The 24714-nt window shown below is 38.7% G+C and overlaps 1 protein-coding gene across 1 annotated transcript; it reads right to left on the bottom strand.

The window, feature by feature from the left end:
* Positions 1-512: 512 nt before the first annotated feature.
* Positions 513-24465, bottom strand: rilp (Rab interacting lysosomal protein). The gene is made up of 9 exons (XM_088346303.1): positions 23924-24465; positions 19792-19918; positions 13475-13596; positions 8280-8465; positions 8022-8185; positions 5576-5698; positions 5413-5490; positions 2863-2990; positions 513-2792 (listed from the first exon to the last, which is right to left on the bottom strand). Exons 1-8 carry the CDS (start codon positions 24254-24256, stop codon positions 2876-2878), a joined length of 1248 nt encoding a protein of 415 aa, XP_088202429.1. The 5' UTR covers positions 24257-24465; the 3' UTR covers positions 513-2792; positions 2863-2875.
* Between the last annotated feature and the right edge of the window lie 249 nt (positions 24466-24714).

The following is a 24714-nucleotide window of genomic DNA, read 5'->3' on the forward strand; positions in this document are numbered from 1 at the left end:
ATTGGAGACTCAAAATTGTCCCTAGGTATGAGTGAGTGAATAAATGGTTGCTTTGCATGTATATATAGATATAAATAAATGTATTTTTATTTTTTGTAAACAGAAATTAAAAAAAAAACGGAAACAATGGTTTCTTCGAAAAACAGACCCCAAAAGTATTTGGATGTCTCATGTCTCTTATTGTGTGTTTCATGCAAAGAGGTGAGGTGATAAACCCAACATTAATGTATTTGAAGTCCATTGCAATAAAATGAAATGAAATGATCTGCATTTCTGTAGCGCTTTTCAAGTCAAGACTTCCCAAAGCGCTTTACAGTGTGCTTCACATTTCCCAATAGCGGCCGTGCAGCCATGTAAGCCGCTAACCTGCTTATTGGGGGTATTAGGGGTTCAGTGTCTTACCCAAGGACACTTCGACATGTAACACGGAGGAGCCGGGAATCGAACCTGCGATCACTTGATCCCAAGACGAGCTCTCTACCTCCTGAATGAGCTTTCTGACAGACACTTAATATTTTTAAAATAGATTTTATTGATCAATGTGTCAGTGTCTCATAAAAATTGTACCTTCCATTTCTTTTGAAGAAGAACAAAAATCCATGCTTACAAAAAAAAACGAAATTGGAGGGTGGGGATCTCATTGAAAGAAGTCTTTGCTCCATGTAGTACTCACTGGATACACAACAGGTTTTCTTTTTGATATTTTAAATATGTATCCCCATACATATGACAAGCATTAAAAACATAGAATGCCCTGTGCAAACAAAAAGGCTTTTTCAAAAGCATTTCTCACTCATTACGGGAAGACAGTTTTGAAACATTTGAATATGTTCCCGGATTTTCCAAAAAGGCCTAGCATCACAAAACATTGCAGAAATACCACCTTTCACAGTGGAAGTTCTCTAGTATACTGCATTTGTTATAATGGCAATTGGAGTTTGGGCTCATGGTGATTTTGAATGTATATCTAAAATAACAGATATATAACATTTTCAACCGGTTATAAAAATTAACCCATAAATTTGCTTTTATGTCCTTCTAATGACAGTGCATTATTTTCTGTACAAATCCCAAGTCAATCTTGGCTCAAATGGCGACGAAAGCAGCAGTTTAAGGCACAAAATACAGTAGCTGCAAAACAAACAAAGACAATAAACAAAGTAAAAGTTCATAAGTCAGATTGTTATTACACTTTTCAAGTTCTAGACATTGCGTTTACACACTTGATAAAATGTTGTATTCAAAATACTTGTATTGGTTAGTCTTTGGATTTTAAAATAAATAAATATATGATATCGGGTAAAGAAAGTTCAGATACAGTAATTGAACTTCATGCTACTATGGAGAATAGGTTTGTTTTATTATATTTTAGTACCGTCAAAAGTAAGAGCTGCTTGAATTCACTAGTTCAAGTACTCTAAATTCTATAATACAAGCCATTACTTTTTCTACATTTTAAACAATGCTGCTTACAATAAGATGCATCTTATTCTTTTTTATTTTTCTTGAAGTGGATGGTCACAAGGGTGTCGACCTCACATGTGTGCCGGGCCCTTCCCGAATATCTTCCTAGCGACAGTGCCTGTCAGCGAGTCTGTATAACTCTAATATGTATGCAAAGGATGGGAGAGCTTAAGATCAGTCCAATGGCTCAGTATTTGCACAGGCATCTGTGATTGTGAATTTCAGTCAGTACAGTACATTGAGTTTTGTTTTGGGAATGTTTTTGTCGCACTCCTGTGTATATGTTAATGCCAATTTACTAATATTTATATATTATATAGTAATAATATGGGGGTAATAAAATATTGAGGGCAGCACAGTGGTTGGGTGGTTAGCGCGCAGCTCCATGGTGCAGTGGTTCAGCTACCGCAGCCTTCCTGTGTGGAGTTTGCATGTTCTTCCCGTGCCTGCGTGGGTTTCCTTCAGGTACTCCGTTTTCCTCCCACATTCCAAAAACATGCATGTCAGGTTAATTGGCCGGTCCAAATTGTTCTTAAGTGTGAATGAGAGAGTGAGTTGTCTGTCTCTGTGATCCCTGCGACTGTCTGGCAACCAGTTCAGGGTGTCCCCTGCCCACTGCCTGAAGATAACTGGGATGGGCCCGAGCACCCCCGTGACCCTACTGAGGATAAGCGGTGCAGATAATTAATGGATGGATAAAATATTGACTGCTGCTGACAGTCTGCAAACGAGTGTCCTGATTGCAGTATAATATGTTTGTTACTTTTCTGTACTAGACATTTCCCCGTAATGTAAGAAATGAACGTGATCGGGTTCATGTTTGTGGCTGTTTAAGCCTGTGGCTTAAAATTAAGTGAGGCTTATACGAAAACAAAGTTGAGTTTCTCCCTTACATTTGTGCATGCGGCTTTTCATCGGGTGCGCTCTGTATTTGGGAAATTACGGTAGCTTTCATGCTTTAACTCGAGAGTTTAAGCAGTAGTTAAAGCAGCTTTAAAGCTTCAGCTTTTAAATTAAAACTCTAATACTTTAGCCTGACAGAACTAAAAATATATTTTGAATTAGAGATAATTACGTAAATCATTTTCGTAAAGAGATGTGGGATTAAAATTAAAAAGAGATTGAGAAGTGTCTCTTTGTTGCATAGTATTTTGTAAAAAAGCTGGAAAGCTTGAAAAAGCAGGCATGTTGGTTGTTTGGTTGGGTCCTTTAACCACACGGGTTGTAGGGGCACCATTTCCTGTTGTGTGTCTTGGGCAAGTACACTCTGGTGGCGCTCATCCCTCTCCAGGCCAACATATGTTTCTACCTGGTCTCGAAGAAGTCATCTATTAAAACAAGAAATAGGATCAAAGAATAGGAGTGGCTCCTTTTAAAAAATAAGAAGTAGCAACAGACCTGTCATCCCTCTTTAGTGTTGTGACTCCCCGCTGGCCTCAGAATCTGCGATGATTTCCCAGCTTGAGGCCGAGTTGCTCATGTGGGTAGGACTCCGGCTACTCCCCGACCACGTCAGGAAGCCGAAGCTGCAAGGAGACAGGCAGGCCTTAGGTCAGCTCAGTGGGTGGGGATTAGACCTAAATATAGCGCGCGGTTGGCTAAGTCCGCTGAGTAATAATGGGAGGGAAGACAGATGCACTAAAGACCACCCTTCTCCAGAGTTTCTTGTTTGTTCGGAAATAAATATAAAATTAACATTTCAAATGTACAGCTGTGTAATGCGCACTCGTAATTTCGGATTAAAAATCTGTATAAAATTGTGTTTCATGGTCTCTCAGCTCAAACTAAGCATTGAAATTAACAAACGTTGATTACAATTATTTATTGACAAGAACGTTAACTATGAACACAATACCAGCATAAAATTTACAATGTATTCGTTTCATGCCCATGAAAGTCCGATTCATCATCAAATACACCAAAGTGTTGGTTCCCTTGTCTAGCTTTTTTGAGTTAATTTATACATTTCAAGACGACTTTCGGTTTCTCTCATCCTTTAACATTTGTCTCTGGTACCGTGAGTAAAAACAATGTGATAATGAGATAAAGTTCCTTTTTTAGATATCATCTAATTGGCGGTCTGGTGGTTATAATTTGGCGCCTTCACTGATGCAACCTGGGTTATTTCCCATTGCATCCGATGTTTTGCAATCGTGGTCAAGAGATATCTTTTGGATGATCAATCATTGCACAAATATGCTAAATACTAATGTAAAAACCTAACGTATATTGCACCTGCAAACTTTAAATTCTCTTTTAGGTAAAAATAAATGCCATATGGACAAATAAATACAATAACTTGTATAATAACTTATTGACTCAAAATAATCAAAATGTATATAAAGATTTACATAAGGACATCAAGTCAAAAGGACTACACAAATAAAAAGCAAGATTTAAAAAATGAAAATTATTATAAAAATGAACGTGAAGATACAAAAATACACCTCTGCACACACATTCTTATTCCATGCTGCAGATGCTGTCAGCATGCAATAGGTCATGAAATATTTTTCAAATTAAAGGGACAGTTGCACTATACAATAAATAGATTTCCTTGCCTAAGTCCAAGTATAATACATCTAGTAAGTAAAAAATAGAAAGACTTCAAGGATTTTGAATGTTGTCAGGTTGCAATCCCATGGCTTTCCTCTCTTTATTCAACCCTTAAAAGGACAGTGTGTATTACTGAGCAGCTCCTCCTATTCATTTTCCTCATGCTGAGGTTTTTGAGTTTTTCCTTTCCCTCATGCAGGTTTTAGATCAGGGGATGGTGTAATAATAGATTGTAGTTTGCAATAGTCCTGCAATAGTACAGCCCTTTGAGACGCCTTGTGATTAGGAGCTATACAAAAAACATGACTCCTAGAAGTAAAAAAAAAAAACCTTCATTCATTAAAAAAAATAAACAATAATGATTTAAATAGTAAGCAGAAATACATAAACTATCATATAAACATTAAATTATTTTTAAATACACGTAGGTCAAGAAACTTGCATATGGTGTGGTTTGGTCACTTTGAAATTCAATAGGTTGTATTCTTCCTTGTGCTGTTAGCGTATTTCTGTTTGCACAACAGTATACAGTGACCTCTAGTGGTGAAATAATACCCACTGTCCTTTTAAGGTGCAGTCTTGGGATAAACCATTAAGGAGTTGGTATTACCATTTGAGTTTATTTTTCAATATGATTCTACATTGACCTACTGTTAGCGCTTTACTTAAGCGTACACTTTGAAATTAAATGCGATGTCACTTCTGTTATGCCACATGTTGATTAGTATGTTGCATGCCAACGTGGCTAGCACTGATAAGTAGCATTGATTATATGTTAGCATGTGAGTATTTCCAATAAACAGACGTTATTAAAGGAGCTGTACAGATTTTGGAACATTTTTACTCACTGCTGCCATCGCCTGGTTTCTGTCATAATTGCAGCCTCTTCGGGCACTTCCTTATGTTGCGCATGTAAGTACATGCATTTCTTAGACACGCTTCAGTAAACTCATCTTGGGGTTCGGGGTTGCATATAGACAGGCCGTTACCTACTTTACCCATTTTAAATAAAAACTGGAGGGTTTCTCTTGTCGGTGCAAATAAAAAGGTAAACATATGAAAAGGATAAAAACAAATTAAAACAATAGATGAATGCTACTAGGTAAATATGCACATATTCATAGTAGCAGTTGTATAGAACATTCGCAGTTCAGGGTGTCAATGCTATACTGAAATTGGCTCAGGAGGTAGAGCGCTCATTTTGGGATCAAGAAGTCGCAAGTTCGATTTCTCCTCCGTATTATATGTCAAAGTGTGGTTGGGCAAGACACTGAATCCCTAATTTTGTTCCTCGATATTGTATGGCTTGTATAACTTGTTTTTAGATTTACAGTTTTTAAGTTTGTCCAAAAATTCTGCCTTAGCAAGGTTCAAGAAATTCAATATACTCACAGGTTTCGTATGCGCGACTCTTGCGGTTTTCCAGTACCGTCCACTTCCGTCACGGGACCTTTGTCTTCCTCATCCTCACTGAAGTGAACACAACATTGTGTATTAAAGTCGTTACAGTTCTACACATTTTGTCATGACATAAATGGATGAAAAAAAGCTTCACCTGCCACTATCAGCGGGAAGAATTCCAAGCATCTTTGCTTTGATGACTTTTCGTTTTTTAGTGATGGCCGCTCGCACGGCTTCTAAAAGGAAGCCGGGACACCGTTCCTCATTCAGAATCTCCCTGGAAAAACGACACAATACCGAACAAAAAGAAGATGTTTTGACATAAATTGACAAATAAGATGCTACAATTATCTTCTAATAAGTGAAAACAACTGGAAATAAATCATTTTCAGGTTCTGATCTGCGGCTAGGATACGAGATAGCGGGCGATCCGAATGATTAAAATCTTAGATCAGGAATGTCAAAGTCAAGGCCCGAGAGAAGGTTTTCTACGACCCCTGAGATGATCTCTATTCACTATTGTTTTACACACCATTATTTATTGTTTGTTACTTTTCCTTGAAAAATGTGATAATGGATTTTCGCACTTTCTATCCAGTTAAGTTTGAAAAAATTTAGTTGAGTAAATGCTGGAAAATTGCCGTTATTATTTTTTCCTTTGACGTAAATGTAGCTCACTTTTGCTAAAACTAAAAGCGACTAAAAGTGCCTGAATAATAACAGCTTCTTTCATTTAATTTTCATGTAATGTTTTTTATACAAAATAGATTGAGCTTTCTTGCTTGTTAAAATTAAAAATGACTGACCGAACCATAAGAAAATAGTGATTCATTTGTTATATTTTTAGTATATTGAATTAGTTTCACTAGACCAGTGTTTCTCAAAGGTGTATCAGGACCTAAAAGTGGGTCGTGGGGCTGTTCTCAGTCAGTCGCAGGCTTTTGCCTTGGTGAAAAATTGCTTAGAAAACAAAATAACTGACAGTCAATTACACTCCCTAACAGTAGATGGTGACAATGCCCGGCAAATGCGAGTTGACAATCCCATTTCACACCACAGCAAAAGGCCGGTAGTTTTTTTTACATATGTTTAGCATTTCGAAACCCAAATACCTTAATCTGTTTATCCTGGTGAATGGGGACCCCCGTGTGATATCTGAAAATCCACCAAGTAGCCTCCCCACCCACATTTTAACATGTCCCCGCTTGCAGCAATGGTCAACCGGAGATAATGGATCGCAACCGCAGGTGGAAAGAACCAGAAAAAAGACCCTCCACGTTTTCTACAGCTTGAGGCAAGTTAAATTTAAGACTTTTTAACTTTATTCAATGCCTTTTGAAATCAAATTTAAATCCAAGTCGATAAAAAAACTAAAATCAAACAAACAAAAAGAAAAAAACAAAGATTTCTTGCACACAATAATTGTGCCTCGTACACATTTCCTGGCACAGCTTTTAGCCATGGTGAAAAGCACTCGTCGAACAGCCACTTCTCATTAAAAGTACACTTTCCCATGGTTCAAAGTAAGCGTCCCTGTAGACCTAAGACATGCGTCTGCTCTGAAAAGCACGACTGAAACCACATCGCCGTTTTGATAGTTCTGTTATGGTGGTCACGTCGTCTTGCCACTAAAGTAAATCGGTGAATTATTAAAAAAGACAATTCATAATTGTTACTAAATCTTTTTAGTTCTAACAAATTAAAATGTTAATGTGTTCACATTTTTAAGACTTTCAAAAGTTGGATTTAACACATTTTAATGCCAGTTAATGTCATGATTACTGACTCCTTTGCGGCCAACTGCCTCGGACGCTGATTGGCTCCCTGTCACTTTTTATACCCCCGTCTTCCTGTCACCGGTTGTCAGTCCGTCTGCGAACCTCAGCTTACGCTAGGCAAGCTTTTCAAACCCTGACTCTCTCCTGTTCTGGTTCCAGTCTGTTTCCCGGCTCCAACCCTTTTTCTGATCTCTTTTTTCAATATTATCTACTATTTGTTTAACCTGCCTTTCATTCAATACATTTGAGAAGTGGAAAATGTTCCTTGATTTTGGTCGCAGTTTGTAATCAGGGTAGGGATGGTGGGTCCTCAAGTCAGACCAGTTGAGAAACACTGCATTGGACAATACGAGTATTTTAAATATTTTCAACAATGCATCAAACCCGGCCTTTGCTTGAAGCCTTTTGTTTATTTGCCTCCTTGTCCGTTTGAATTTTCTGTCTTATCCTCATCCTGCACTTTCTGAGGGTATTTTTGCAGGACAGTTACTCGCATACCCCTTTCAATGTAAAGTCAAGTCATGTTTTCTTGTATAACCCTTTATTTTTTTAAGGGCTGTACTGACTACAATGACACCATCCCCTGATCTAAAACCTACATGAAGGCAAGGAAAAACTGATTTTTAGCCTATATAATAACAGTGGGCATAATTACTCTGGCGGGTGTCAAGTCCATCTTCAAAGAACCTCAAAAATGGCAAGTATTGATTTAACATGTCGAATAACACCTAAGATATGTGTTTTTTTCATCATGGGCATCTTGTGACAAGAAGATTGTGGCAAAGAGAGGGAATCCACCAATTAGAAAGGAGAAAAAACTACCTTTGGTAGTAGTTAAGCTCTTCTTGCACCAGGAACAGGTTTGTTTTGAGCTCATTCCGCTCAAATATGATGTCCCGAACATCCTTCTTGTTGAAGACAGGCTGGTCAGGATCCTCATAGTCCGTTAAGGGTTCTCTCATATGGTTTGTTTGACTTATACTGGACTGAAAATATGACAAAAATTCATTAAATTTATCCTGACACAAATTATAAATGGGGTTAATTAACAGGCAATAAATGAGAATTCAAGCATCATACATGTTGGTTACTGTTGGTTCGATCCATCTGCGCTTGCAGCTTTTCAATGACTTTGACTTTCTCTTTAAGGTCGGCCTCCATGTCGGCCTTTCTCTCCACGGTGCTCTTGAGTTGGGCCTGCAGCACGTTCTGCTTGTGCCGCAACTCCGCATTCATTTTCATGAAACGCTCCAACTGCTCCTGGAGCTGCACAGGAGCACCAACAGTACATCCGTTAATTGCTACACCATTCATAACACTACACGATGTATGTCTGGGTATAACGGTTGTAAAACTGCAATTTGTTGTCGTTGTTGTTTGCAGATGACGCAGCACTTGTGGCTGATTCTGAGTAAACATTGAGAAGGTTGGTCATGGAGTTTGGAAGAGTGTGTGATAGACGTAAGTTATGTGTGAATGTTGGGAAGAGTAAGGTAATGAAGTGTTCACGTGATTGAGTGGGCATGGCATTAGAAATAAGGATGCATGTACAGGTGCTGGAAGAAGTTGAAAGCTTTAGGTACTTGGGTTGTGATGTGGCTGCAGTTGGTGGAACGGAGTGCGAGGTATTGCACAGAGTGAATCCAGGAAGAAAGGTTTTGGGTGCTCTGTGGAGAGTGATGAGCAACAAGAGTATGAGTATGGATGTTAGGAGGGGATTGTATGAGAGTGTGATTTTGCCTACAGTGTTGTGTGGTGCAGAGACTTGGAGCCTGAACGCAGATTTGAGAAGGAAATTAAATGTTTTTGAGATGAAGTGTTTGAGGAGTATGTCAGGAGTGACAAGATTGGAGAAATGAAATTGTGAAAGACAGAACTGGAGTAGTAGCGGAACTGAGCAACCGTGTGGATAAGAGAGTACTCGATGGTTTGGAAACATGGAGAGAATGGATGAGGAGCGAATTTTCAGAAGTAAATGGAAGGAGACCAAAAGGAAGGTCGTGATTGATGTGGATGGATGGTGTTATGAGTGCACTGCAAGGAAGAGGTCTAAATCTAGTGGAAGCTAGAGCTCTTGTTGGCGATAGGAATGAGTGGAGAGGTGTTGTAAAAGGATAGTGGGATGTTTGGATGCGTTCTAAGGGATGGGCAGTGCACCCGTATGATGCGGCAGAGGTAAACCAGTGAAAGCTGTCGGGCCCTGCTGTTGAACAGAACAGTGTGTTGTGTCACAGTGACCCGAGTGACATGGCCGCTTTCTTGTGCCCCGTTTCATCTGGAGGGACGAAAGCATGACCAACTTGGGTGCCGAGGTGCTTAAGTTGTTTGGGTGTTTGGGCTTTTGGGTTGGCCGTGGTCCAAAAAAATAATGTGTGTGTTTTTTGCTACTTTTTCCCTTTTTATTTTCTTTGTTTTTGTGTGTGTTTGTCTTGCTGGTGGTCACCCCTCTTGAGGGATATGACCAAGGTAGATAGATAGATAAAACTGCAATTGAAATGACTGCACAACTATTTGAGCTCAGAAATCCTGTCATTAAGGTCACCATAACGGGGTCACACCCAGTTATGACAGCAGCCGAAATCCCGTGGTATAAATAGCACACCACATGCACACAAAGGAGAGGAAAAACCTGTTCAGACGTGTCAACTAACACTTAAACAGGAACTGTAATGACACTCTCTGATCTATTGGCTTTGTTATGGGTCCTGTCATAAAGTGAGCTTCATTTCTAAAGTCACATAATGATTAAAAGAAATTCAATGGAATATAATTTAACATAAGATTCATTTGGGTTGCTTTAACTTCAGAATTTTGAAGCTTTTGTCACCATTGCTAGGCCATACATTTGCTGGTGTGTCACCCGAGAAAAATGACTCTTTTTTTAAAAGAGAGCAAGAAAATAGTGAGAAGCATTTTTAATTATGCAAAAATCGAATTGAATATAACAATTTCATAGACTGTTTCTGGAAAAGGAAATTATGTTTTTATTGGATAGACAACTTCTTTGATGATAATGTCAAAAATATCTTGTACAACGTTTATTTAATCCCTCACCAGAAAGAAAATGGTCTTGTCAGTTAAATCTTCCAACAAAATTTCCATAATTGAATAAAAAAGATTATTTTCAGCGACCATCATTTTCCAAAACATAATTGAAGTGGGTCAGCACGGTGGCGCAGTGCATAGTGGTTATTTTGTATTCTTTTTTGTGCTTCTTAGCACCTTTAAAATTACATTATGCTGTAGCAAAGATCAAATTGGACGGGTAATATATATTTAATATAGTAAATAATTTTGTTTCTTAGTTTTATGCGTTTGGTCATGAGATCAAACCTTCCTGTGTGGAGTTTGCATGTTCTCCCCGTGCTTGCGTGGGTTTCCTCCGGGCACTCTGTTTTCCTCCCACATTCCAAAAACATACATGTCAGGTTAATTGGCCAATCTGGATTGTCCCTAGGTGTGAATGAGCGAGAGAGTTGTCTGTCTCTGTGTGCCCTGCGACTGGGTGTCCCGTGCCCAATACCCGAAGAGAGCTGGGATGGGCTCCAGCACCCCCGGGACCCTACTGAGGATAAGCGGTGCAGATAAGGTATGGATGGATGGATTGTTGAAGTGCATATGTCTACTCTAAAAACATATTTTATTGTTAGGTGTGCAACAATGAATCAATTAAATAACAATTTTTTGACAAATAATGAATTAACTAATTACATACCTTTTTCAATGTAAATGTTTACCCATTTTTATTGTCTTCAATTAAAGAATTAATGAATTAAAATAAAGCTGAGGAATGTTACCTCAGGATTGGTCAACATACTCTTTTTCGTGAAATCTGTAGATGATTGTTGTTATTATTATTATTGTTATAAATTATTTAAAAAAACAAAAATTGTGAAATGCCAGGTTTATGATTCACAAAGCATATTTTGGAGGTACTTTGATAATTTAATTCCTTTACTTTTAATTTTTCCTTATTGTTCTTGGAATTGCCAGTTACTGAATTGTATCTTTTCAACATTGTTACTTTAAAGGAAATCAGATTTAGAATACAGTGTTTGAACCCCCCAAAAAGGCTTTTGTTAATGCGTTTATCAAAAATAATGAATAAATTGATCAAATATTAACATATTCATCTGTAGCCGCCCTTTTTTACTGTGATATTGATTATGATTCAAAATACAAACTAATTTGTAGGCATATACATACAAGCAAGCATCTACGTAAACTCCAGCGCATGTAAAAACAAACTGCAGTAAAAGCCCAACACTGCATTCTAATTGTTCTTTGTATGTTATTTTCTCAAAATGGCTAAAACCGCAGTTTTACATAACTGCAGAGTAAAAAAGAAAAATCAAGTCGTTTTTTACCATCATTGGCTTCATGTTTATGTATTTGTGGTTTTAGAAGCAATTTTGTCGCTCATTTGAGAACTACTAGCATATTTTGTAGATTTTTATGAGGGCAACATCTAGCATCTCTCAAGATTTTGATGTTGGAATACTATAAAAATGGATTATATTAGATAATAATGTATTTCAGGTCGGGAATGTAAAAGAGTTGCCACAGTTCGCTTCTATTCAACCGACAAATAAACAAGATCTTGGTTGAGAAATACCTGAGGCTAAAGGTAAACTCTGGCAGCGTTTTCAAATGTCTGGAATTACGACCTCCGATAAAAAAGTGTCACACAAAAGCAAAGAGGATAAGCAATCTAGTGTAAAACGTCATGAATTGTGCCTAGAAGAAGATAAAGACCATAGTTTTTTTTCAGTGGGGATTTTCCAGTGACCCGCAGTCAGGTGAGGCAAGTGAGCTTGTGCTTCACCTCAATATAAAATTAAAAATACAAAAAATTGTTGTATTTATTCTGTGTTGCTATTTTTTTCTCATTTACCTTGACAATTTTTTGATACTCTTGTTCAAGATCGCATAATTTTCACATGAAGTTATGAACTTTATAAACACAGTTACTATGTTTTTTTTCTCTCTCCATCCAAGGAGTTTAGTGTATCTAATTCAAGAACATTTCTCGTAGGCTCATTGCTCCTTTATTTTAAATTATATTTTATTTTAAAAGAAAATTGTGTATGTGCATGTGTGTGCGTGTATTTGTGGTCTTGAGTACAAATCTTTATAAGACCGTGGCCGTTTCCATGTATTTTCAGGTCCTAGCTGACTCAAGTAGTCAGGAAACCAGCAGAGCTGAAAAGTAGATGTAGTCGTGTGATTCCTGACAGAGTGAGGAATTCAATTCTCTTGCCTCATGACTGAGGGCGATAGTGAGACCAAGGATTCTGATCCGGCACACACCTCTGCTCCATACAATCGTATTAGTGGAAGTATTAGCATGCTAACTGCAAGTCAAGCCATGCAGTGATATTTTGCTCGTTACATGGCGTTTTATTCATCGTGTAGGATTACCTATCCATTAATGCAGAGGTGTCCAAACTTTTTAGGAAGCAGGCCAAATTTGGTCAACTGAAAATGAGTGAGGGCTGACTATTCAGCCTGTCTTTAAAAAATTCACCCTTCGGGAAAGGTTTGCATTGCTTGGCGTTCAGCGTCGCGATTTAGTAGCTCGCCTTTGTGGCATTTCCGTTTGACTCGCAGGGTCTCGTGAAAAATCTCAGCTTTGCCGTTCAAACAGCTTCCAGTTGCTTCACCTTTTCACAGCGTTCATTTCCAGTTAGCCTTTTGCAGTCAGCGTGTTTCGTCTTGGAGTGCTTCTTGATATTATTCTTGGCAAATTAGGCAGACGCAATTGTTTTGAATTTCATTGGAAAAATATAACAATTTCCACTGGTGCTGGAAGCGGTGGCCCTCGAAGTCGACTTTCCTTTTTTTATTTACAGTCGCCATGTCGGAAATGGGGTGGGCTAAAATTCTCACAGAAAGCCAGTAGCAATGTGGCCAAAGGGCTACTGCCATCATTTGGTGAAATTGTGATTTTTCTTTTTTGTACAAATGTATTTTTTACTGCGGCCAACATTACTGGCGGGACGCATTTTATTAATTTTAAGTTGGCGTAAAAATTTTAGCACAGACCTTAACTGGACCCCGGGCCGGACATCCCTGTATTAATGCTTTTATTCAAAAGAGACAGCTCATAGACTTCATTTATGAGTTGTGGTAAGACAATACAAAGTTGTACTCTATGCTAGTTATAGTTTTCTTGCTCTCCCAATCAAAGGATGAATAAGATGTAGATTCAATTATTTGTAAATCGGACCGTGCCTCAACTGACACGAACCTTACTGCACACCACTGCTACTTACTGCTTCCACCTCCTTGGAGATGGTGGTGATCTCTTGTACTTTAGCCCGTAGCTCATCTCGCTGCTTGTCCACCACCTGCTTCAACTTCAGCATCACTTCTCGCTCCTGCCGCTGGACGCGATCTGAAAAATAAATCACAAGTTGTCATGATTACTGATGTGAAGCACCTGTGCACGCTCCTTTGGCGCAACTGCCTCGGACTCTGATTGGCTACCTGTCCCTATTTAAACTCAATCTTGTCAATCCCGTGTTGTCAGTCTGTCTGCGAACCTCAGTGTATACTGGGCAAGCCTTTTTCAACCCTGACTCCCACCTGTCCCATTTTTGCTCTCGTCTGTCTCCGGTTACGACCCGTTCCTGACCCCGACCACGTTTTTGTTCTCGCGCCCCTGCTTATGACCCGTTTCTGACGTTTTTGATCTCCTGTCCCGGCTATTGACCTGTTTTTCAGTCCTAGTCACCGCCATCGCTCGCTACGGAAGATCCACTTCCCTGTTCACATCACAATCCGAGTACGAGAGCGACTTGCTTTCCACCCCTCGTGAACGCCGGATCGTGGGCGCAGCCCTTTCTCTTTCCTTTAATAAAACTTGTGAGAAACGTGACGCAATTGGGTCCTGTGTCTGTTCTGGTCCTGACACAAGTACATAGTACATGATAAATAACTCTTTAAAATCAAATATTTAACTAAAACTAAGCTAATCAAGCATTCACAAATCTGTGTAAGTTAATGGAAAAGGGATTATTATGTGGGCACTCGATTTGCCGTTGCAATTTTCTTGAAACAAACTGACTTGAATACAGTGAATGTGTTGCCATAACTGACATACCATCTATGCAAGGTTTCATATAAATCAGTCAGTTTGATTATGTGTGAAGACTTTGCTGTCCAGTCATGTGACTGCCAGGCTCGATTTGATTGGTGAAACAGAGTCAAATGTCACGATTGTGGATGAACTGGAATGGTGAAACAGTCATGTGACAACGCCTGCGGTACAAATCCGAAGAACCAAAACAAATAGATTGTACAGGGAATAATAGATACAAAATAACTGTAGAGAGTGGAATGTTTTTAAATGTAATAAAGTAAAAGTAGCATTCTTTTCATGAAAATACTGTTCAAACAGCGTCGCGATTTAGTAGCTAGCCTTTGTGGCATTTCCGTATGAACTTATAAAGTAAATATAAGTCCTGTATCTGCTAAAGTAAATATGTAGGCTTGATTTCAGGATAGACGAACATCTATCTATCGATCTATCTATCCTGGTCATATCCCTCGAGAGGGGTGACCGACAGCAAGACAAACACATACAAAAAAAGAAAATAAAAAAGGGAAAAAGTAGCAAAAAACACACCAAATTTTGTAGACCATGGCCAACCCAAATGCCCAAACACCCAAACAATTAAGCTCCTTGCCACCCAAGTCGGTCATGCTTTCGTTCCTCCAGATGAAACGGGACACAAGAAAGCAGCCATGTCACTCGGGTCAGCACGCAACACACTATTCTATTAAACAGCAGGGCCCGACAGCTTTTGCTGGTTTACCCCTGCCGCATCATACAGGTGCCCTGCCCATCCCTTAGAACGCGTCCAAACTGCCCACTATCCTTTCACAACACCTCTCGACTCATTCCTATCACAAGCAAGAGCTTTAGCTTCCACGGATAGACAAATAACTAACCAATAAAAACGTTTTGTTTTCAGTTCCACAAGGCATAATTTTGAAAAAATGAAATCAAAGATAACAGAGAGTATGTTGTTGTTTCAATGTAGACATTTTCTATCTGTTGGTTCAGCACACAAGCACACACTTATTTCACTTACATTATATTTTATCATTGAAATGTTTAACACCGAAGAAGTCTTGACACCATACTCAGTTGCATCACTCCACTGTGAGGCGTGGGAACCGAGAACTTGCAGTGATAACATAAAATAAACATTTTGACCTCCTGTTCCAAGTATTGCTGCCAAAATAACAAATAGTCATCCAGGGCACTCCGCCCTTTCTGAACGAAATTTCTGGCTAGTGATGTCAACAATCTGGAAAACATTAGCAGAGAGAATCCTGGTGCAAATTCTATACAAAATATGAGTTGCTACACCCTCTAGTTTCTCAGCTAACTAAAGGCGAAGGGCTCATGGAGAGAATTCCATCCGTCCATCCATTATCTGCATTGCATATCATCAGTAGGGTCGCGGGGGTGCTGGAGCCCATCCCAGTTATCTTCAGGCAGTGGGCAGGGGACACCCTGAACTGGTTGCCAGCCAGTCGCAGGGTACACAGGAACAGACTACTAACATGCTCATTCACACTTAGGGACAATTTGGACTGGCCAATTACCTGACATTCATGTTTTTGGGATGTGGGAGGAAACCGGAGTGCCTGGAGAAAACCCAAGCAAGCACAGGGAAAACATGCAAACTCCGCACAGGAGTCCCAGTAGCTAGACTTAAACCCATGAACTCAGAACTGTGACGCGGTAACCGCTCAGCCACATGGAAATAATTATTTTACTTAAATACAAATACATCTAAATACACACAGTACATTTGTATATTTCAGTCTCTGCAGGTCAAGTTATCAAGAGTTGATGGATGCACATTGCACAATGCAGCCAGATTTTCATCTTTAATGAGCTAGGATTTAGTTCAACTTCTTTGTTATTATAAGTACAATAGAAAATAGCCACGATTATAAAACTTGAACTTCACAACTATTTTTTGGATAAAGTACATGACATGAGTCAAAAGTAAACGTTAAGTATTATTGTACTGTAACATTGAAATGTGTCGCTGCATATTTATTAAGGGTCGGCCAATATGAATTTGTCAGGTTCTGCACGGTTGCCATGACGCCCAGCTGGCACCGCCCCTTGACACCAGCTGACTCGCATTTACTGATCACTTCTGTGGGTACTTAAACGCGGCCTTTTGAACTGCGCTTTGCCAGATTGTTGTTGAAAACTTGTTCATACTTGTTGATACCTGTTTATACTTGTTGTGCTTGTTGGACTTTCTGAGAGATTCCTGCAAGTTCTGATTCATTCTGGAAATGCCTAGTTTGTAGTTTTTGCCTGTGTTTGACCTGTTTTGTTTTTCGGTCTGGTCTGTTTGTGTTTTGGACAACTTTTCTTTCTCAATTAAAGTGTAAGGACGTTTACGCAAATGAGTTCCTGCTTTCCGTTCCGTTTCGTGACGTAATTTTTCAAGGCCGATACTGATACCGATTATTAGTATTAAGAGTTGGCCGATAACCGATATTTGAGGCCGGAATAAATTTGCCGTAAAAGCTTAAGAAATGGCGTAAGAAAATTTCGATAATGCAAAAGGAAACAAAAAATATGTTACTGTACAATATTTCCAAAACTTTTACAGTGAACAAATTTCAACACAACTAACATGACTCGTTTTTCACTTTCACATGACTAAAACGTGAGGTGGTTTACACGGGGAAATCCAGTAAAACTGGGGTCTGAGTCACAATGGTGCCCTGGTTACAGCAATCAGTGAACAATTACATCCAAAAAACAGGCATTACAAAAAGGCTATTATAGCACACTATAAGCATGCAATACAATATGGCTGCTATAGTAATCTATATAAAGCCTATTTGTGTACTACTAGTCATGGAACAGCTTTTCTAAAACTCTATTTTGATATAGAACAGGATAAGCTTAAATATAATGAAAATGCTAAATAGACAATAAAAAAAGGAAAACGTCGGAAACAGTCCACTGCCTTGAAATGGTTTAGTCCATTTGATTCCTCGCACCGCTTTAAGATTTTACTGATAATTATGTATTTTCTCCTCATCAGTTGACCACCAGTTGACGTTTTGTTGGATTATCTATAAACCACCTACCTACTAATTAAAAAATATATATATGAATTGACACTGATTTTTATGATTATGAATTCTTATTTTCTTGGTAATAAAGCAGCTTGTTTGAGAACACGGAGGTCGATTATTTATTTATAATTTTGTTATTTATTACTTATTCAAATTACTGAATTAATATGTTTAATGTGGTTATTGGTGGGAAGGGAGAGTGATAAAGACGTTCTGGGTCGGAGCCCCTTTTTCCGCCTAGGGGTTTTCTACCCTAAGACAACCCACTTGGCTATGGAGGAGGAATTTGAATGAATGGGACAGCAGCTCTTAAATTCAGGTATATGTTGATAAGTTAACAGAAAACACTTGACTGTTTTGAATAAAAGGAAAATTAAATAAAGATTTTGATATAGATGAAAATATATTTACCTATGTACAGTATTAGTCATTTGAAATCAAAATGGCATTTGCATTCCTAACAGATTTTTAGGCTTTACACTAAATTCCTATAATCCCTACACATATTTGAAGTAGGCTACTTAAAACATCAAATTCCTCCTAAGCAAACACCGGTCTCTGCAACTTTATTGATGACAATGTCATTATCTAAAGTCAAGTCACATTTATTTATACAGCCCTTAATCACAAAAATGTCTCATAGGACTGCACAGGAGTCATGAGACTTTCATTATCAGTGTACATCACCATGAAGGCCTCCAAAAAAGTTTAGTTTTCACACATTTTAAAGGAAAGAAGCTCCGCTCACATGCAACCTGAGTACAGGAAAGGGTCAACAGGAAGTCAAGTCACATTTATTTATAATAATAATAATAATAATAATAATAATAATTTCCTTGTATTGTCATTCTGTGTAACAATGTACACAGAACGAAATGTCGATTGCATCTGACCCGATGCAGCCGCAGCCAAGAGAGGGCGCCGCCGACCACTTTTTAAGTCTTAGGAATGACTCGGCCGGGGCGCGAACCCGAACCTCCCAGTCTCAAAGCGGGCGCCTTACCATCTAGGCTACTGAGCTGGTATAGCCCTTAATCACAAAAAATGTCTCAAACGACTGCACAGGAGACATGAGACTTTCATTATCAGTGTACATCACCATGAAGGCCTCAAAAAAAAGCCTAGTTTTCAAACATTTTAAAGCAGAGAAGCGCTGCTCACATGCAACCTCAGTACAGGAAAGGGTCAACAGGAACTTATATGCCAGCCCAATGACATGGTGGGCATCTGTGAAGAGGTTGTATTGTGAACGGACCTGATTTTTTATTCTTTTCATTTCATTTCATTTTTTTTTCTTTTCTTTCAAACTCCACCTTGACATGACAAACTTGGGTGCCGAGGTGCTTAACTTTGTTGGGGCGGCAGTAGCTCAGGAGGTAGAGCGATCGTTTTAGGATTAAGGGATCCCAGTTCGAATCCCGGCTTGTCTGTGTTACATGCCGAAGTGTCCTTGGGTAAGACACTGAACCCCCAATACCCCCAATAAGCAGGTTAGCGCCTTACATGGCTGCACAGATCACGGCCGCTATTGGGAAATGTGAAGCACAATGTAAAGCGCTTTGGGAAGTCATTGACTTGAAAAGCGCTATATAAATGCAGATCATTTTCATTTCATTTCATTTCATTTCATAACTTGTTTGGGTGTTTGGGTTGGCCGTTGTCCAAAAATCTTCGTGTGTGTTTTTTGCTCCTTTTTCCCTTTTTTTATTTTATTTGTTTTTATATGTGTTTGTCTAGCTGTCGGTCACCCCTCTCGAGGGATATGACCAGGGTAGATAGATAGATTGGCCTGTGGTGAGTGGCCCTCTCCTCGTTAGAGGTAAGAGAATTCTCCCACCGTGGTCGGCTGCGTGTTGTAAGAGGCCACTAAAGTGGAGGGAGCGAGGGGACTGGGAATCCTCTCCTCTCTATCTCTACTCCCTAAGAGACAGCAAGGCAAAGAAAGGAGGGTGGGAGACCGAAAGGTCTCGCAAACCCTAGTTCTCGGGTCACTAAATATGAGAGGATGTGGAAGTAAAGCGACTAAGTGGAAGAAAGAGGAGATCAGAAGGATGATGACTAAAAGGAAGGTTGATGTGTTAGCCTTGAGTGAAATGAAGATGAAAGGAAAGGGTGAATTACAGCTTGAGTTACGGGTGGACATGCTAGAGAAGGAGTGGCTGTATTTGTGAGTGAGAAAGCAAAGGGAAAAAACTGGTGGAGATAAATAGAAAATGTATCTATCTATTTATCTATCTTCACTGTATAATGATTTCAGCATTGGAACTTTTAATTTTGTAGTTTGTTGTGAAAAATATGTGCTACCAATAAAATAAATTAGTCCTAAACAGATGTGCAATACTGGTTGGCAAAACGTTTGAAACTATTACCAATCAAATGTGGGATTGAATAATACCTCAAAGTTCCTTTCACCATTTAAAAAAAAACTAAAAACGCTTGCAAGTTTAGTTTCATTTTGAAGTACCTTCCTGCGCATGGTTGCCTTTGAGTCTGCTTTGCAGCTGCACGTTGTCCTCCTGAAGCTGCTGGATTTGCACTTGCAGTTCCTCACACTTGCCCCTCCATTGCTGCTCCTTCTGTTGCTGCTGCTCCTGCAACACAGTAGAAATTTTAACTGTTATACGGCCTATTTGACGTGTACCAACACGTTCATCTGGGAGATTTCAAGGTGCAGTTAAACTTGAGACGTTACTGCACTTTTGTGTGAAATTGTTTTCGGGAATCAATGTTTTCTACAACTACAGCAAGGGTCTCCAACGTGGTGCCCACAGTCAAGTCAATTCATGTCTATTTGAGACGGCCTTAATCACAAGGAGTCTCAGATGGCTGCACAGATTATTGCAAATTACAGACTGTTATTACACTATCCCCAGATCTAAAACCTACATGAGGACAAGGAAAAACTCAAAAACCTCAACATGAGGAAAATGAACGGACCGCACATGAGGTTAATCCCCCCTTTCAGGATGACCAGGCTGCAACAGAGGATAATAAACGGATATCATCGACATGAAATATAGGTCATTCATAAACTATAATATAGAAGTGTGTTTTAAGCCTAGATTTAAACAGTTCCACTGCGGTTGCAGATCGAATCTCAGGGTGCAGAGCATTCCACAGCATCAGGGCCCGAATGGAGAACGCTCTCGAACCTGCGGATCTCTCCGTGGCTCTTGGGATCACTAGTGGACCAGCATTTTCAGAGCAAAGGCTCTGGACTGGAACACAGTCGGAGGGCTCCTAAGGACAGCTGAGGTGCCTGCAAACGTGTTCTGGGTCATTGTGATTTTAGTTGTCGACTGAGTCTATTTAAACCTTATTCCAATAACTTGGTAATAAAAAAGTAACAACATAGTAATAACATGATAAGTTGTCATTTTAGGAACGCATCTCAAACTGGGTGTCCTGTGCGCTAATTAGTAATAAAAAGTAGCTCTCGGCTTGAAAAAACGTTGGAGACCCCTAATGTACAGTGAAAGTAAATACTAAAAGCAGGGGTGATTTGTCGTGTTATGACAAGAGAAAAGACAATATGACAGTGGTCAAACTGCCATTTGTGTCGCACTTGTTTTCTGTAGCTTAATTCTCAAACTATATACAGTTCTCAAACTGTAGAAATGTTTAGCTTCACTTAAAAATAAAAGCCTGCTTCTTAACAATGTTATACAAAACCCTAATATTCTAAAAAAATTATTATGAAATATAATGTGTTTATGGAATATATACTACGTTTTAAAATGAGTTTCAAAAGAGACACATGTTTCTCTACAATATTGTTTATGTATCCCTAAAATTCTAAAAATTACGAAACGCATTGTGTTTGTGGAATAAAAACAAAAAAATAATCTGTAGTAGGATATTTGGGGGATTTCTGTGGTATTCTTGTAGTATTTCTGGATTTGTATTTTTGTCGTATTCAAGTAGTATTTCTACAGTAGTATTTCTTGTATTATTTCCATAGTAGGGTTTTTGTAGTATTTCTATAGTATTCTTGGATTTCTGCAGTAGTATTTTGAAGTATTCTTGTAGCATTTTTGCAAAAGTATTTTGTTGTATTTCTATAGTATGATTTTTGTAGTATGTCTGTAGTATTTCTGGATCAGTATTTTTGTAGTATTTAAGGAATATTTATACAGAAGTATTTCTTTTACTATTTACTATAGTATTCTAGGATTTCTGCAGTAGTATTTTGAAGTATTCTTGTAACATTTCTGCAAAAGTATTTTAATGTATTTCTATAGTATGATTTTTCTAGTATGTCTGTAGTATTCATGTAGTATTTCTGGATCAGTATTTTTGTAGAATTTAAGGAATATTTATACAGAAGTATTTCTTTTACTATTTCCATAGTAGGATTTCTGTAGCATTGCTGTATTATTTTCGAGTATTTCTGCAGCAGTATTCTTGAAGTATCCCAGCAGTAACATTTTTGTTGTATTTCTATAGTATTCTCGGATTTCTGCAGTAGTATTTTGAAGTATTCTTGTAACATTTCTGCAAAAGTACTTTAATGTATTTCTATAGTATGATTTTTCTAGTATGTCTGTAGTATTCATGTAGTATTTCTGGATCAGTATTTTTGTAGAATTTAAGGAATATTTAAACGAAGTATTTCTTTTACTATTTCCATAGTAGGATTTCTGTAGTATTGCTGTATTATTTTCGAGTATTTCTGCAGCAGTATTCTTGTAGTATCTCAGCAGTAACATTTTCATAGTATTTCCGTAGTAAGAACTAAGAGATGCTGCAAGAATCGTTTATATTGTTTATTAGGTATTGCTGTATTATTTTCGAGTATTTCTGCAGCAGTATTCTTGAAGTATCTTAGCAGTAACATTTTTATAGTATTTCTATAGTATTCTCGGATTTCTGTACTAGTATTTTGAAGTATTCTTGTAGCATTTCTGCAAAAGTCTTTCGTTGTATTTCTATAGTATGATTTTTCTAGTATGTCTGTAGTATTCATGTAGTATTTCTGGATCAGTATTTTTGTAGAATTTAAGGAGTATTTATAAAAAAGTATTTATTTTACTATTTCTATAGTAGGATTTCTGTAGTATTGCTGTATGATTTTGTAGTATTTCCGCAGCAGTATTCTTGGAGTATCTCAGCAGTAACATTTTTGAAGTATTTCCTTGGTAAGAACTAAGAGAGATGCTGTAAGAATCGTTTGTGGTGTTTATTTGGTTATTAAATAAACAGTTTTTTTGACACAAATTACTTTTATTCTCATTCTACACTGTCTTGCCAGCAGGGTTGGGTAGGGTTACTTTAACGTGATTACTTTCAATTACTTTTGGATTACTCCAATACCAAATATGATAATAGAGGACAAAATAAACTAAATATGAATAAAATTACTCAATTTTGTGCAGGCTTGGGGAGTAACGGAATACATGAAACGGCAAAAATGATGTTGGCAAGCTGTTTGGATTTATTTTCATTTAGTTTCTGTCGCATTTTATGTTAGTTTTGCGAGATCAAAGAGATCAAAGCCAGGAGAGAAAGCTTACCACGTGTTGTGAGTCATAATTTTATTCATATTTAGTTTCTTTTGTCTTTTATTAGCATATTTGGTATTGGAGTAATCCAAAAGTAATTGAAAGTAATCCAGTTAAAGTAACCCTACCCAACCCTGCTTGTTAGTGAGTAAATAGGTGCCGCGTTTTGTTTGTAATGTTTACTAGAGCTTAATAAGGGAAATTGCAATTATTAATACGTGGGGTAATTTGAAGGGTAAGCTAAAAAAAAATTTGTTTGAACAAATTTATTGACACTTTTAACAGCAAATAAACAATGTGAGGTTTGAACCATTTTTCTCGACACTTTTACCAGCAATTAAGCATATTGACAATTTCGTTTTTGCTAACAATATGACGTTTGAACAATTTTTGTCGACATTTTTAACAGCAATTAAACACATTCACAGGCAGCACGGCGGCGCAGTGGTTAGCGCTTGTGCGGCACAGTTCATGTCATGGGAACCTGTCGTGGGTTCAAATCCAGCTCCAGACTTCCTGTGCGGAGTTTGTATGTTCTCCCCGTGCTTGCGTGGGTTTCCTCCGGGCACTCCGGTTTACTCCCACGTTCCAAAAACATGCATTTCAGGTGAATTGGCCGGTCCAAATTGTCCCTAGGTGTGAATGAGCAAATGAGTTGTCTGTCCCTGTGTGCCCTGCGATTGGCTGGCAACCAGTTCAGGGTGTCCCCTGCCCACTGCCCGGAGATGGCTGGGATGGGCTCCAGCCCCCCCCCCGCGACCCTAATGAGGATAAGCGGTACGGCTAATGAGATGAGATGAGAAACACATTCACCATTTCATTATATCATATCCCAACAATATGAGTTTTTATCGACAATTTTAACAGCAATTAAATACATTCGGTAAGCTACATTTATTGTTGAATTGTTTATTTGTAAAAGATGTATAAGTGGGCTAGCTTGTGTTCTACTCCATCGGAGATAATTTATGAAACAGCCAGTCAAATGTCGTAAGATATTTTGTTCACGTGTATGTAATAAACGGTCATTACGTGTTGTTTGTGCTACCGAAAGTGATACATTATGTTCTGGGAGATAAATATCAACGTTCTCACCCCACTTTCGCGGTTTTCGTTGACGTCTTCGATATCCTGCCTACCCGTCCTTTTCTTCTGTTGCAGTCTTAAGCTCTCGAAAGCGCGCAGAAGTTCTTCTTCCCTATGTTTGTGTGCGTGATTCCTGGCCGCGAAGCTCTCCAGAAGTTCCAGCACTTTGACCACCCTGGGCACCAGGCCCGCCACGCTCTCCTTGCCGTAACCGTCGATGAGCCTCTCTAGCTCGGCGCCGATGACTTTGGCGATCTCGTAGACGTCATCCACCGTAAGAGACGAGCAGGTTTTGTCGAAGCAGCCGTTGTTTGTTTTGGAGTGAGATGCTGGGAGCTCCATGTCTGATGTCCTCTTGGTTCCTGTCTGGGCATGCTCCTGTTCGGCGATCGCGAAACCGAATAAGGCTCATCCGAGCAGTCGAAGGGAACGTAAAAGGTTCATTTTCGAGAAAGGGGATCGAGATTAAAAAAAAGAACAGAGTCCCGTGAATGTGGATCCGAAGAGAGAACAAGAACTGGGACATCCGAGTCTGTGTACCCTAGCTTAGACCCTCCCACTTTCCGGACCAATGGAGCTCCAGCGCGCATATGCAAGAGGGCAACAGTAAATTTGCGTGACAGGTTGAGTGGGTGTCGTTGTACATCCATCAGAGTGTAAAAATCGAGTTTTCTCTCTTAAAGAATGGTTATCGTTCATCATGTGTGCATGTCACTCGCTATAAATAGTTGTTCCCAGACTTTATTGCATTAGACGACTGTGAAATATGTATTCTAATCCAAGTGTCCTAGTGGAGGACA

This window comes from Urocampus carinirostris, chromosome 10, assembly GCF_059441175.1.
Source record: "Urocampus carinirostris isolate Australia breed hairy pipefish chromosome 10, RoL_Ucar_1.0, whole genome shotgun sequence".
NCBI classification, from domain to species: Eukaryota; Metazoa; Chordata; class Actinopteri; order Syngnathiformes; family Syngnathidae; genus Urocampus; species Urocampus carinirostris.

What these genes read in the sequence shown, in the direction of transcription:
- rilp (XM_088346303.1), bottom strand. Translation starts at nt 24,256, where the DNA reads ATGGAGCTCCCAGCATCTCACTCCAAAACAAACAACGGCTGCTTCGAC. An exon ending in ACGAAAACCGCGAAAGTGGG is followed by an intron (nt 19,919 to 23,923) that starts GTGAGAACGTTG and finishes ACTGTGTTGCAG; the next exon opens with GAGCAGCAGCAACAGAAGGA. An exon ending in AGGCAACCATGCGCAGGAAG is followed by an intron (nt 13,597 to 19,791) that starts GTACTTCAAAAT and finishes TTTATTTTTCAG; the next exon opens with ATCGCGTCCAGCGGCAGGAG.